The following is a 16,026-nucleotide window of genomic DNA, read 5'->3' as shown; positions in this document are numbered from 1 at the left end:
CTCCCATTAAACACTGAATATTATCATTCCTGTTAATCTTCGCCAGTTTAAAGGAAACAAATTGATTCCGTTTTCATTGCTTTGATCATTAGTGAGGCTAAACCTTTATTTTCACATTGATCACTCCCTTGAACTCCACCCTGTCTTTATATCAGGAGTGTGTGAAGCAGTTCAGTTCAATCACACCCAGGTCAGCCCTGTGTGCTGCAGGTCTGATGAATGGATAGTAAGAAGGGGGTCGCGAGCAGAAGGAAGAAGATTGCCAAGGGTTCTGCAGAAATGAAGACCATGTTCCTTTTCTTCTTTTAGAACACATTACTAAAGGAATACGTGCTCATTGTAAGCAGAAATCAAGTCTTTCAAAAGGGCTTATGAATATTGCGAACGCTCACCTCAGCCCTCTTCTTGCACCACCCGCAGATCCTGTTCCCCTGGTTTAACCATCTTTGGTCTCCTCCTCCCAACTCTTTGTTGTCTTCCTGCGGGACTTGAATTTAGCAGAGTGACCAGGAGAAAGGGTCAGGAATTCAAAACGAAATGGGTTCTTCATACAAAGCTCCCAGGGTGGTCAGTTGGGAAGGGAAGCAGGGCAGACCACCCCAGGGGTTTGTTTGAAATCAAACGGGCAGATGAATGGAGAGCAAGCTGCATTACCCAGCTTGCCTTGATTTCAGTCTGTTGGAGAAATGGCAGGCTGTCGACTGTAACACACGAGCAGTGGCCTTTGTTAAGTTCTTTCCCTTGAGTATAACCCTTTCCTTTACAAAGCGGAATGGAAAACCTGAGAAATGGTTTGCCTTTTCCCTCATGGACGCTTTGCTCCATCTGGAGGTCCTTGTGAAGCCCTCCATCCACCTTTGATCCAATCTGCTTCCCCACAGTGGTTTGAAATAACATCCACTGCCTGCAAGCCCACACCCAGGTGTGGCTTAAGGGATGTCATCAAAGTCATGCTTAAAATTTATGCCAAGATCTGAGTAGAATCTGTAGTGTGAAATGCGACCCATTTCTTATCATTGGAAAATCTTTTGGAGGGAAAATGATCTAATTATTCAAATTCTTAGTCATTTTTAAGAAAATGACTCTTTTGAATGGGAGGGGGTCATCACCCAACTGATCTGGAACCTTTGAAAACACTTTCCTCTCCTGAGCAATGCAGATGCCTCTGGAATGGAATAGACCATTAGAATCAATGGATCACCAGCCTCCTGTTCACTAAAGGGAAAAAAAAAAAAAAAAGACATTTGAGATGAAAATATTTCCCGTTATTTTTAGAGATTCTGCTTTTCTTTTCCACTGATCATCTATCCTCCTCTCTTTGCCTCCCTTCCCACAAGGAATCCTTTCCTGCAAGGATTTAATTTTTCCCTCCACTGGGTTGTCTTAGGTATGATGGTTTAGTGTTAGACAACTTTCCATCACAATCTATTAATAGTAGATTTACTATCATGTGAGTTGTTCAAATGACAAAATTATATATGAGAAAGCTTTGTCTTGAACTTAGTCCAAAGGGCCTTCATTCAGGAAGTGTCCATTCCAAAAAGGCAAGCATCGTTTTCTGGACCCAGAGGATGGAATGATACAGTGAGACTCTAGGTGATATTGGTGGCAGTGATGATGCTAGTGGTAAAGGATCTGCCTGCCAACATAGGAGATGCAGGTTCAATCCCTGGGTCGGGAAGATCCCCTGGAGGAGGGCACGGCAACCCATTCCAGGATTCTGGCCTGGAGAATCCCATGGACTGAGGGGCCTGGGAGGTTGCATTCCATGGGGCTGCAAGGGAGGCTGGAGGGCAGCTGCTGTATTGTATATTAGTCTCTAGCCCGATATGACAAATTACCTCCAATCTTAGTACCTTGAAACAGCAAACATCCTCTCACACGCTTTCTGAGGGTCAGGAGCCCAGGAGTGATTCAGCCGGCCTGGCTTGAGGTCTCTCGTAGGAGTCAACAGTCAAGCTGTGGCCTGGGGCTGCAAGCACTCAAGCTTGACCGGGGCTGGAAGAGTTGTTTCCAAGCTCACTCTCATGGCTACTTGCAGGCCTGTTCCTCTGCTGCTCGCTGTGTGGGTGTCTCCAGAGACTCCCTGCGTATCCTCAGGGGTATAGCTTTCCCCATAGCAAGTGATCCAGGAGTGCATGTGCAAGACAGCAGCCTGTCTATGCTGTTGTTCAGTCGCTGACTTGCGTCCGACTCTGTGACCCCATGGATTGCAGCATGTCCAGCTTCCCTTTCACCAACTCTCAGACTTTGCTCAAACTCATGTCCATTGACTCAGTGAAGCCATCCAACCATCTCATCCTCTGCTGCACCCTTCTCCTTTTGCCCTTAATCTTTCCCAGCATCAGGGTCTTCTCTAATGAGTCGGCTCTTTGCATCAGGTGGTCAAAGTATTGGAGCTTCACCTTCAGTCCTTCCACTGAATATTCAGGGCTGATTTCCTTTAGGATTGACTGGTTTGATCTCCCTGCTGTCCAAGGGACTCTCAAGAGTCTTCTCCAGCACCACAGTTTAAAAGCATCAATTCTTTGGCGCTCAGTCTTTTTTATGGTCCAACTCTCACATTCATTCTTGATTGCTGGAAAAACCACAGATTGGACTACATGGTTGTCTTTCTGTAACCTAAGCTTGAAAATGACAACCTGTTACTTCTGCTGTTTTCTATTCTTAGGCAAGTCCAGCCCACACTTAAGGGGAGGAAAATTAAACTCTACCTCTGGAAGGGAGTAGTATAAAAAATTTGATTTACACTGTTGTACAAATTTCTGGTGTACAGCAAAGTGTGTGTATATGTATAATTCTTTTCCATTATAGTTTATTAAAAGATATTACCGTTCCCTGTGCTGTACAGTAAGACATTGCTTATCTGTTTTATACAGAGTGAAAGTGAAGTTGCTCAGTCGTGTCCGACTCTCTGCGATCCCAGGGACTGTAGCCTACCAGGCTCCTCAGTCCATGGAATTCTCCAGGCAAGAGTACTGGAGTGGGTTGCCATTTCCTCCTCCAGGGTATTTTCCCAACCCAGGGATCAAACCCGGGTCTCCAGCACTGCAAGCAGACGCTTTACCGTCTGAGCCACCAGGGAGGCCTTTATACATCATAGTGTGTATCTATTAATCTCAAGGTCCTCATTTATCCCTTCTATCTCTTTCCCCTTTGGTAATCATAAGTTTTCTATGTCTGTGAGTCTGTTTTTTTTTTCTTTTTAAAGAAAATTGTATCCATCCATCTGCTGATGGGCACTTAGATTGCTTCCATGTCCTGGCTGTTGTAAATAGTGCTACTATGAACATTAGATACATGTATCTTTTTGAATTAAGAGTTTTTGTCTTTACTGGATATGTGCCCCAGAGTAGGACTGCTGGCTCATATGTTAGCTCTATTTTTAGTTTTTTTAAGCAACCTGTATACTGTTCTCCACAGTGTTTGGACAAATTTACACTCCCACCTACAGTGTAAGAGCATTCCCTTTTCTCCATACCCTCTCCAGCATTTATTATTTGTAGACTTTTTGATGATGGCCATTCTGATTGGTATGAGGTGACACCTCATTGTGGTTTTAAATTACATTTTTCTAATTAGCAAATTTGAGCATCTTTTGGTATGCCCATTAGCCATCTGTTTGTCTTCTTTGGAGAAACATCTAGGTCTTCTGCCCATTTTTTGATTGGGTTGTTTTGTTATTGAGCTGTTTTGAGTGTTTGTATATTTTAGAAATTAAGCCCTGTTGGTCTCATTGTTTGCAAATATTTTCTCCCAGTCCATAGGTTGTCTTTTCTTCTTTTTTCTGTGCAAAAGCTTATATTCTGCACAAAATCTTATAAGTTTAAGTCCCATCTGTTTGTTTTTGGTTTTATTTCTATTTCCTCAGGAGACTAATCTAAGAAAACAGTTATGATTTATGTCAAGAGAATGTTTTGCCCACATTCTCTTGTAGGAGTTCATGGTGTCATGTCTTATATTTAAGTCTTTAAGCTATTGTGAATGTATTTTTGTATATGATGTGAGGGAATATTCTGACTTCATTGATTTGCACATGGCTTTACCAAAACTACTAGCTGAAGAGACTGTGGACATATTTTTGAAACAGCCACATTTATGACACGTTACCTAATCTAGCTTATTCTTTGGTCTATAGCAGAGGTCAATAAATGTTTTTTCTATAAGGGTGGTTGTTGTTCAGTCACTCAGTCATGTTTGACTCTTTGTGTCAAACTGCAGCACACCAGGCTTCCCTGTCCTTCACTGTCTCCTGGAGCTTGCCCAAACTCATGTCCATCGAGTTGGGGATGCCATCCAACCATCTCATCCTCTGTCGTCTCCTTCTTCTCCTGCCCTCAATCTTTCTCAGCATCAGGGTCATTTCAAATGAGTCAGTTCTTCACATCAGGTGGCCAAAGTATTGGAGGTTCAACTTCAACATCAGTCCTTCCAATGAACACCCAGGACTGATCTCCTTTAGGATGGACTGGTTGGATCTCCTTGCAGTACAAGGGACTCTCAAGAGTCTTCTCCAACACCATAGTTCAAAAGCATCTATTCTTCAGTGCTCAGCCTTCTTTATGGTCCAACTCTCACATCCATACATGACTACTGGAAATATGATAGCTTTGACTATACAAACCTTTGTTGGCAAAGTGATGTCTCTGCTTTTTAATACACTGTCTAGGTTTGTAATAGCCTTCTTCCAAGGAACAAGCATCTTTTAATTTCATGACTGCAGTCACCATCTGCAGTGCTTTTGGAGCCCAAGAAAATAAAGCCTGTCACTGTTTCCATTGTTTCCCTATCTATTTGCCATGAAGTGATGGTACTGGATACCATGGTTTTCATTTTTTTGAATGTTGAGTTTTAAGCCAACTTTTTCATTCTCAGTTCTTTCACCTTCATCAAAAGGCTCTTTAGTTCCTCTTTGCTTTCTGCCATAAGGGTGGTGTGATCTGCATATCTGAAGGACTAAATGGTAAATATTTTAGACACTGTGAGCCACACTGTCTCTGTGGTAGCTACGTAATTCTGACATTGTACAGCAAAGTAGCCAAAGGCAGTACATAAGGAACCAAGCATGGCTTTGTTCCAGTATGTATGTATGTGTTAAGTCACTCAGTCATGTCTGACTCTTTGCAACCCCATCGACAGTAGCTTGCCTGGCTCTTCTATGGGGATTCTCCAGGCAAGAATACTGGAGTGGGCTGCCATTTCCTTCTCCAGGGGATCTTTCCAACTTCCCAGGATCAGACCTGGGTCTCCTGCATTACAGGCAGATTCCTTACCATCTGAGCCACCGGACAGTATAAATGTAGACATTTATAAAAATAGGCACTGGGGAAGATTTGGTCCATGGGCTATGGTTGGTTGACCCCTAGTCTACAGATTTTTGGAAGTCCAGCAAACTTATTTTTCTTGCCATTTGAATCCTATTTCAAAAGAAATTCATCCACATGGCATGGCTGTATCTACTGCCATCACAGCTCTAGCAGCTTGATAGTTTAGTGGTAAGACAGTAGGAAGACAGGCAATTTTGATTTAGGTGAAGAAAATGTCAGAAAATAGTATTCTAGTCCTTGTTTTCTGGAAAACAGAAGGAACGTAAGTGTGAAGGAGAAGGGCTAACTTGGTGTGACAGGAACAAGAGTGTCTTCATTCCATTTAATCACTGAAGTTGAAATGAGGCAAGAAGTCCAATAGGAGATGCTTGCTAGCTATCTGGAACTGTGGGGCTAGACTACAGCATTCAGCTTTTGACTCAAGGTGTGAATTATGGGATCTACCTTCACAGAATTCCTGTAGTTCTAAGGAGCCCTAAGTTCACCAAAGTGACTTTACCAGGGAAGACAGACTTGTGGAGTCCAAAGATGGGGTAGGAGATAGAAGCTGCTTATAGGGAGTAAGTCGGGGATAACCAGACTTCAGAGCTAGAGCTTACCTCACACCGTGGGTGGTGGTAAACATTTATTTTGTGATATTCATACATAACCTTTATTTCTAGTAACATAGGGTTAAACATAAAACAAAATTCTTAGAATTTCTCCTTCCTTGTTCCTTAGGTTTGATTTTGCAAATACTAACTTGTCTCAGGGCCATTTAATATTAAGCCTATATGATCAAGCAGATATGGGGCTAAAATTCCACTTTTTCTCCACATTCATTTGCAGTGGAATTTTTAACTTGTATACAGTAGATAATTTCCTGCCTAAATCATATATAGTCCTGAAGAAGACAATTGATCAAACTCGCTCTTAAAAAATTATATTTATTTTTTTAAAGCCCCAAACATAATCATTTTAGGTTCAACTTAAATCTGTTTAGTGAGAGGTGCTTTGGAAATGAAGACTATGCTGCTGGCAAATTATTTCTCAAAGCAGGTAGTTTTTGCTTTCAAGCCACCATGTGGCCTACGATGACCATATTTAGGTAACTGGGGAAACATCAACACTCTTTTGCTCTGTAAATAAAAAGAGTGCTGCAACTTCCTTTGTGGCGATTTCATTAAACAAACTTATTTTCGTAAATAATTCTTAGGCATAAAATGATAACATGAGGACAGTGTCTTCTCTTTTTAAGGTGCTCATTGCTGGGAACAGAAAAAAGACTTGGATGGAACTTCAGACATCACGTTTCTTAGCTTGTGATGGAAAGTGTGTAAATTAAATGTCAAGAGGAAACCAGGCTGTGGAAATCTAATCCAGTCAGTGTACCTCCAACCCGAGAGCTGAATTCATCCTTGTCAGGTAAGACGCTAAAAGCCCAGTCTTTCCAAAAACATAGTGAACTATTCCAGTTTTACTAATAACTTTATTTAAATAAGAAGACACAGGAACTTCTATACTGAAAAAATACAAAACAAAAGCCACACATTTCCTTGTGTAAAGCCATATTGTATGGTAACTCGAATACTGTTCAGCGCAGTGTAGAATTAAACAGTACAACTATATACAAAATTTAAACAATCTCTGACAAATTTCTACAGCTGGATGTAGGATACATTTGAGCTCAACAACTTCTGGGAAATTTACATGGCAAAGCATAAGCTTTAACACATTTGGTTCAAAACTTTAATATATGCTAAGAACAAATGTACAACACAATATTTAGTTTTCTCATGAGAAAATAAAAGCACGTCACTATAAATATCGTACATCAGATTTCATTACCAAAAAAAGCATATTCAGTCCATCGTTCAGAAATTGATATTGATACTATTGCATCTTATTTGGACAAAAGCAGAGTATAAGATCAACACATTATGTAATGCTAAACCAGATATCAGAAGTTAATGGAGCTCATATTTATCTTACAGAACTAATAATTTTCTCCCTTTAACCATAATCTACAAAATATAGTATTTTCATCAAGGCCTGAGATTATTAGGGTTAAAGGTGTCTTCTGCTGAATAGATTGTTTTAAAAGGTTCCCCTGTGAAAATGGTGAAGTAAACTGAGTCCTTTCCCATGACAGTCTCCTACAATATAACACTGACTAATTTAAAGGAGCCAGAATGCACCTTCAGGAGAGAATATTACTGCAAACTTTGGTGGAAAGAAGATAATTGGGATCATGACAAAATAATACACTGAACACATACACAAACATATACACACACATATATATATCATTTCTTAAAAAAAAAAAAAAAATTCAATGGTGTCGCTTTCTTCTTTATCACATCTTCCTTCTTCAACCTCCTTAGAAAATAAAACAAAGGAAAACCCAGGAATGACTGAAAGGAACTGAAACGCTCCTGTAACTGTAGGCACCTTGTTCCCCTAATTCTTCAGAAAATTGTGCCGTACACTGTAGGTGCAGATCAAACAACTGTTTTATGGAACTGAAGGAATAAAAACACAGAAACTTCTCTCCGCTTTTGAACACACTCTTTGTGCTGCAGAAAACAATGTCAGAAGTTGGGCTCTTTCGCTGACCAATCAGGAATATCTAGGGCTCTCTTCACACTTCAAGAAGTTAGGTCAAGTCTGCAGGTTCAAGGCTCTTTACTTGGGTTTATGGTCTACCCCATGCTTCCAAAATATGAACAGACGTATTCATGGTATTATTGTGAGAGGCTTAAATGAAACCGCTCCACACTGCTTGCACTTGCAAGTCACCAAATAACCTATTTTGAATTCTGAGACTCACATATGCTCTCTCTACATTAAAACAACTCATGCACCTGAACTGCTTGAGGAAAATAACCAAAGGGTGTCATTTCTTAACCTGCAGATTCAAGACTTTCCAAAAAAGAAACGAAACGTGACTATGCCTTTCGATAGATCAGTAGCATTTCATGACCCTGATGGCCAACATAAACAAACACCTCAGCCATCCTCTGGGAAAATGACACCTAGACATTCTCGTCCTTAACATCCACACACACACTGGGGGAATGTTTGTACAGCCTAGTACCTGATACTTTACTTGCAACATTGTATCAGTCTTAACTGAGCAACACCTGAACTTGTTTAAAAAAAAAAAAAAAAGCCACATGTACACATGTTGAAACAGTGAATGCAACAGTTGTTTCACTTGTAACCGCGTGACAAAAGTGATGTCAGACACCACGGATTTGCTGGTTCTCCTCGCGTTCACCCATGTCCAGGATTTCTGTTCTCCTAGGGTTGAATGCACTTATTCTAAGAATGTGGAATGTAATGAGGAAAGGGAAATGCATAAAAGAAGCAAAGGCAAAGAGTGCTGTTCCCTCTTTAGCTTTTTAGCTGTGAAATAGGTAATATCCCAATATGATATACATTCCAAGTTACCTGAGTTTAGACTTCGACTGAAGTACCTGAAGCTAGGCCATAGGGTGGGCCCTGTGCAACTGTTGTGGCCATTTATTTATTTTTTGCATTGTATGTATTACAGAAGTTAGAAACAAACACCTGGATCAATTGTAAACATAATCCTGAAGTACAGTATTTTTCCATAGGACAAAACACAGCAAGACATTTTCTATTTAGACAGGCAACTTTCTGATATAGAGCTTATTTATACTGAAGATTTTGGGACAAAACACAGGACACAGTACTAATCTGTCAAACATACTATGAAATGCATAGTCTCCACTTAGAATGCTGAATGATACACACATTTTGCAAGCATTACTGCTTTCCACAAAAACTGCTGAATAGGAGTTCCGTCCCTGCCAAGATAAGTGTTGAGATACTTGATTCTGATTCAGTATTCTGTTGGTGGTGGTGGTGCTGTCAGAAAGTCGGTCACTCCATGCAGATAGGTGTCTGAGCTCTAGTTCTAGTGCGTGGGACACAGGGTGGAGGCCAGCTCCCCCTTCACCTTAGATGACCACGTAGTTGTGAGCGGACATGTGGTCCTCACCCGGCAGCTCCTGCAGGAACTGCTGCTGCTGGGATGGCTGTTGGACAGAGGCCTCAGCGGAGCCCGCTATGCTGGTGTCGTCGGAAAGGGATGTGAAGGAAACCCGGGAGGAGAGCTGCTCGACGGTCAGGGTGGCCAGAGCCGAGCTCTGGCCCGAGTTAGGAGAGTTCTTGAGCATCAGGTCGGAGGCAGGGAGAAGAGGGCCTAGGAGTTTTACAGGACAGAAAGCTGATCCGGTTGGGATGAAATTAACCTTGTTTTTGTCAGGACATGAAAAGAGAGGGGCTGAGATAGGCTGACGAGACCTAAAACCGTAAAACAAAATTAGGTTTTACAATCATTAAAAAAGTCAAGCATTTTTCAAATTAACTGGAGTTCTCTAAAACGGCTAAAATGTGAATGGCAGGGAATGGATTCAGTGTACACAGAGGGATAAACATCTTCCATAGCACAAGTCAGCTGGCATACTACTGACGTACACAGCACTGAGGTGATATTGAAAACAAAAGGATTTTCAAAAGGATTGGGCAGACGAAAAAGTTTCTGAGATTAGTCTGCTTTCATTTATTTAGAAACGTGGATTATGCAATGCTAAAATGACCTGTTAAGTACATGGGAGAGGGATTACCCCATTGGATATTTGGTTTTAAGTACTTCCTCCTTTTTCTGTATCTCTATACGTACTTCTACGAATACAGATCAGGAAAAATAAGAAAAAGTTTCAGTAGCTTCTTGTAGAGCCAGCTAGTCAGGCCAACAGAGCAGCGTCCACAAGCCCTTCATCTCCCCCCATTCCTGGGAACTACACCGCCACCTCCTCCAAGACCGGTCTCTGTCCCCTCTGAGGTTACAGGAGTGCAGCAGCCTCCACCGGGCAAGCCTGCACCGGGACAGGGGGATGAGCGACCCAAGAGCTGCACACTCTTTTTATTTTGAGCTGTTCTGCCAAGTATTTACAACATGAATCTCTTTTCCCTTGAATATTTCTATTTTATACACACTGAACTTTCAAAAAGAATTTAAAAACAATCTGTGACCAGGAAGTCTGAATGCAATGAATACACATGCTAGATGTGTCTACAGGGAAGGAGACAGTCCCTCCGGCTGGTGGGGTCACTGTCGTGAAGGCTACACACATGTGGGTATTCACTGTGCTGCTATGGCTGTCTGTTTTCTTTAACCATCTAAATTAATAGAGCTTATGAAAGGAAAATTCTTAAAGATTCAAAATTGATCTTGTAGGTAGTAGGGATGAATTTCCAAGTTTCTCTGTGTTAGTGTATTTCCAGCACACAGACTCTTAATTCTCCTTAAGTCAGATCTCTTTGGCCTATTGAATTCTCTTTTCATAATTTGCTTCTGAAACACATTATCAGCTGGACGGAGTAGTTGATTCATCTGTAATCAACTGGTCTCAGTAAAAAGCTTTACAGCTTTGCAGATCCCAGCTGATAGAAAAGACATTACTTACGCCATTTCCTCAAAGACCTTCACTCGCTCACATCCCTCTGGGGGCTCCCGTTTGAACATGTAGCTGTTGTTTGGTTTGGGAGATGAAGCATACTTGGGTAGCGGTGAGCTACTCCCACTGTCTGTAAATTTAAAGCAGTTACATTAACTAGTGATTGAAAGTTCTTTTAAATTAAATGTGATTTCCAAACAAGCAGCCTTTTGCACAATTTATCCACTGTTGCCCCTTGGCTTCCACCACAGAGCTTCCTTTATTGCAAAGCTATTTCTAACATCCTTGTGTTGTACATTTCTTATAAATAAAAGCTTCAATGCAACAGAAGTCTGCCATACCACAGAACACAAAAAAGCTGATAGTTTGGTCCAGAAAACGGCATTTTGAGCAAAGCAGAGCTGTAATCCTGAAAATAAACACATCATTATGTATTTCAAAAAGGTAAACAGATGGGGTAGTATGTATAAGCCATGCAGAAGCATTATAAGAGATTAGGATACAGGGTTCTCTGTATTTTCTCACTTTTCAGCTGATTTAATTGAATATATTAATTTGTGGTATAATCTTCATTACGAAAGCTGTTAGCAGAAATGTTACTAAGTACTATGAATGACATGTGTGCAGGAAAAACAGGCTTATAAGACAACAGACTTTCCCTTGGCCCACGATGAAAAAGGTAATGCTCAGAACTCTGCTTTGTAAATGTCTACATAAAAGAACTTTTTGAGCACTATTTGTATTTTTGCTGCTGGAAGCATGAGGAATCTAAAAGCATCTTCGTATTTTTGACCAAAAAGAAACGGTCTATTCATGAAAAGCCGTAAAACCTATATGCAATTTCTTCCTTTCCTACCTGGCAAAGGCTTTTGGAAATTCAAATCCACCAAAATGTGTCATTATCTTTTTAAGATGCCAAGTTGTAAAGCCAGTAACATACCTGCATAAATACAGTAGTCCTATTTAAACAAATTCTGACTTAAAGCAAAACCAATCCTCAAGGCTAAAATACTAAGCACATGACCTACTGAGGATGTATTATTTTCATACATATTTTGAAAGACGGCATTAGTACCATAATTACAGGTGTCACAATTTTGATAAGTTGCTGCAGTTTAAGATTCCGTGCACAGTCCAACATTCATAATCTGAGTAACAGGTTTTTTTTTTTTTTTTTAAATCATCATTTATGAAGTATAGTACATGCTTAAAAAGTAGACCCTTGAGGCACACTTATAGTGTATTTGGTGAATAATTCAAAGAGCATCTATGTAAGTCGTGGGAGTGCAGATGTGTGCTTGTGGTTGTATATGGCAGTATCTCTGGCTGGGAAATTGTTGCCTGCAAAAGAACAAGGCCACGTTACTGGGAAACCTAAGAGAACCACACAGTCTCTCCATCACTACTGTTACACGTGTCCATACAGATTATGTATAGTCTCTTGGAAGAAATGAAGTTTCGGAATTAAGCTGGGTTTCTTCAGACTTGAGGATTTTCTTATATTCAGGATTTTTTTTTTTTTTTCTTTTTAAACTGTTTGAACAAATGGGAAGGGAAGACAAGGAATATTTTTTCTCTTAGGGAGATGCAAAACATCACAAACCTGACTAGAATCTGGACTCCCTGTTACTTGAGCTAGGCTAGACAAAACAACTGGTCTACCTCATGGTCTACCATGAGACCTTGAATTCAGTGTGATACCAAGATTACAGGTTGACCTTGCTTTACTGTCCAAATGACCAGCCTTGCCAAGGACCTACATGGAAAAAGTAGCTGTGGCATGTGGTGCCCCTGGGAGGGTACTGGTGGCAACATGCCCCACTGCCTGCAGGATAGGCTCAAAACCATGGGCTCGACTAGCCTTTTCTGCCATCAGCAGAGGTGTGGCCATGTCAGCAGTCAGGCATCCACCCTATTATCATGTAGGGAAAGTCATCCTGGCCACAGTCTTTTGTCTCCTATTTCTGGCCACATCACCAGACCTACTACATGATTTCTCTCATAACCTCGTTGATGGTTTCAAGGGACCTTCCCAGAATGGAAAGCTAGCTGCTGAGCTGGAAGCTGGATAATCTGCAAAACTATCTTCCTATTAACAATCTATAGTGAATTACAGAGTAAATGGTTTTTCTTCTTAAAATTTTTCTAGTATCAGAGGCTTGTATTTCTACAGAGTTTTACCTGCTTGAAAATTCTTTTTTGGGAGAGGGGGAGGGTGATTAATGTTTAAAGAAACACAGTATACTGTTGTCCCAGAAAGATGGTATTCAGTGCTATTATATTACCTTGCCTTTTCAATAAAAACTATTTGTAGAAAATCCACATGCACAAATGCAGACACACACACACACATGTATGTGTGCTTGTGTATTACATCTAACGTTTGGTGCTGGAAAGACAAAGCTTGAAAGAAAAAATATTGGTGCCATAAACAGATTTCTTAAATCTGTTTTTTTTCCTCCCTAAGGTAAATATGCAATCTGATAGAGTATAAACAGGAAAAAGGAATAGAGATACCTTTCTGTGGTTTTAGCTCTGTGACTAGCTGCATAGTTCTATAACCTTCAACAAGCTGCCTCTCTCTAAGTTTCTATGTAACTACAGGAATTGCCATTCCTAACTAAAATTCTGATTTGGGGGAGGGATAGTTAGGGAGTTTGGGACTGACATGTGCACACTGCTACATTTAAGATGGATAACCAACAAAGAAGAGGGCTTCCCTGGTGGTTCAGACAGTAAATAATCCACCTGCAATGCAGGAGACCCAGGTTTGATCCCTGGGTTAGGAAGACCCCTTGGAGAAGGGAATGGCAACCCACTCCAGTAGTCTTGCCTGGAGAATTCCATGGACATAGGAGCCTGGCGGGCTACAGTCCATAGAGGTCACAGGGTCGGACATGACTAAGCAACTAACACTTTCAACCAACGAAGACCTACTGTCTAGCACAGGGACTATGCTCAGTATTATGTAAGAATCTAAATGGGAAAGGAATTTGAAAAAGGATAGATACAGGTGTATGCATAAGTGAATCACTCTGCTGTACACCTGAACCTATCACAACATTGTTAATCAACTATACTCCACTATAAAAATGTTCTTAAAAACAGGTTCTAACATACAAAAGAGGGGAGGTGTACCAAAATATTTTTTTTGCTTTATAAATGGCATGCTTTAAAAACAACTCCCATGAACAACTCATTATACCCATTCTAGACCTGGTTGTCTAACTTCTGCATGTAGATGCCTGTGTTGAGTTTGAGCCACATTTCAGTAACTAAACGTGAGGTGAGCATGCCTGCTCAGGAGATTCGGGATGAAGTTTCGTGGTTATCTGTAGTCAATCCCTTTTGTTCACAGGCATGATACATTTTCTCATTCTGTTATCCCATGTTAAGACAGTAACTAGACATGTTATTAAGTTAAATGATACCTTATGTTCTTATAACTTCATAAGCCATATGAATTATGACGTTAAATGTGATGAATATGATTATTTATATATCTGTCTGCATTCACAATAGTTTCATCTATATTTATAATAGAATCACCCAGATCTGGAAACATTTTATTGACTATTTCATTATAAAAGATTATACTTAAGCATGTACCATACTTACAATTAAAATATAAGTAGTATTTTTGAACACATGATAATTGGGAACTAAAGCTTGGAAAAATTAAAGATATTATTGAAGTCTGAAATTCCATATAGAAACAAAACTCATTAAACTTTGTGTTTTTGTAGTTTTCTGAATTTCTGCTTTATATACAGCCTCATTACTTTTGGTGTGTTAAGTTGTATGGCCCACAATTCTAGTATTAAAGATTGTAGATATAAAGTTGCTTCATTTATGTAGGAAGGTATGTAAAACCTTTGCCGTGGTTCTACTCTAGCCCTAAGTCTTTACATGTGCTTTATCTGCTACTATCAGATTACTTTATCAAATTAAGTAAAATTAATTCTAATATAAACAGTATAATTATAGGGCAATGGTTCTCAACCCTGGTTTCACATTAGACTCATCAGAAGATGTTTTAAAAATACTAATAAATGCCAGTGTTGAAACCTCATCCCTATAGAGGTTCTGATTTAATTAGTCTGGGGCCCCTTTCCCAGGCATGTGCTGTCCCCACCCCCCATTTTTTCTGGTAAAGCTCCCAAATGCTTTTGAAGTATAGCCAACTTCGAGGACCAGTTATGAAAAGGTTAAAACACTGGTTTGGAGTCAGGCCACCTGATTCTCTCCAGGCCCAACCGCATGGCTGAGGAACAGTGTCATCCTCTGTGCTTTGATATATAAAATAGGAATAACTACTGATATGACGGCTGTGGAAAAAACCTGTGTCCCTGAAACACAGCAAGCTCTCAACAAATATTGCTACAACAGTAGAAAGAAAACATCGTTACCAATTTACAAATTAAACAAAGGTGAACCATTCAGAAATTAAATGCCTATTCCATTCTGTTGGCAGAAGAGAGTAACAGAAATGTCCTTTTTAATAGAGCTGCACACTAACTTTATTATGTTATATAAAAGATAGCATCTTTTAGCATACAGAGATTTATCATTCTGAAATTTAACAACAAGGCCTAAAGTATACAGATTCTATAGATTCCTCTACAAAGAAAATATTTATTATATGTGCAGCAAGAGCCAGTAGAATATAATTGTTATTTTAATTCTAGTATGAAAATGACTTCTTTTACAGAAGATGTGGTACATATATACGATGGAATATTACTCAGCCATAAAAAAGAACGGAATAATGCTGTGTGCAGCAACGTGGACGGACTTGACTTGGAGGACAGTATGTTAAGTGGAATAAGTCAGAGAAAGACAAATTCTGTAGGACATCACTTAGATGTGGAATCTAAAAAATACAACAAAGTTGTGAATTTAACAAAAAAGAAGCAGATTTATAGATATGGAGAACAACTAGCAGTTACCCGTGGAGAAAGGGAAATAGGGAGGGGCAACACAGGGGTAGGGAAATGAGAGGCACAAACTATTAGGTATAAAATAAGCTACAAGGATATACTGTACAATGGGGGTGTAGTCACTATTTACAATAACTGTAAACAGAACCTGTAGTAATTGTCAATAGTATATACCTATAATATATAACAGTATACAGTTACTATGCTTCAATTTTAAAAATTACTTATTGTGCATTAGGAAATGAAACCATCAGCAGTAGTGTGATTTGATGGCCTAATGGAATCAACAGA

At 39.9% G+C, this 16,026-nt stretch overlaps 1 protein-coding gene and 1 long non-coding RNA gene across 4 annotated transcripts in view; both read right to left on the bottom strand.

Annotated features, from left to right (window-relative positions):
• Positions 1-70: 70 nt before the first annotated feature.
• Positions 71-5,349, bottom strand: LOC139182667 (uncharacterized). Its single transcript, XR_011566176.1, has 2 exons — positions 1,857-5,349; positions 71-1,215 (listed from the first exon to the last, which is right to left on the bottom strand). It is a non-coding gene; the product is annotated as an uncharacterized lncRNA (long non-coding RNA).
• Positions 5,350-6,775: 1,426 nt separating this feature from the next.
• GLCCI1 (glucocorticoid induced 1) overlaps positions 6,776-16,026 on the bottom strand; it is a 106,439-nt gene continuing 97,188 nt past the window's right edge. For all 3 annotated transcript variants that reach the window (XM_070787173.1, XM_070787171.1, XM_070787172.1), the window contains exons 7-8: positions 10,805-10,925; positions 6,776-9,638 (exon numbers count right to left, since the gene is read on the bottom strand). In XM_070787173.1, coding sequence (XP_070643274.1) covers positions 9,293-9,638; positions 10,805-10,925 — 467 coding nt within the window. In that variant the 3' untranslated portion in view covers positions 6,776-9,292. The remainder of the gene's footprint in view (positions 9,639-10,804; positions 10,926-16,026) is intronic.

The sequence above is a fragment of the Bos indicus genome, chromosome 4, assembly GCF_029378745.1.
Source record: "Bos indicus isolate NIAB-ARS_2022 breed Sahiwal x Tharparkar chromosome 4, NIAB-ARS_B.indTharparkar_mat_pri_1.0, whole genome shotgun sequence".
NCBI lineage: Eukaryota > Metazoa > Chordata > Mammalia > Artiodactyla > Bovidae > Bos > Bos indicus.
The sequence above is the reverse complement of the archived record's forward strand: the minus strand, read 5'-3'. Positions and strand labels throughout refer to the sequence as shown.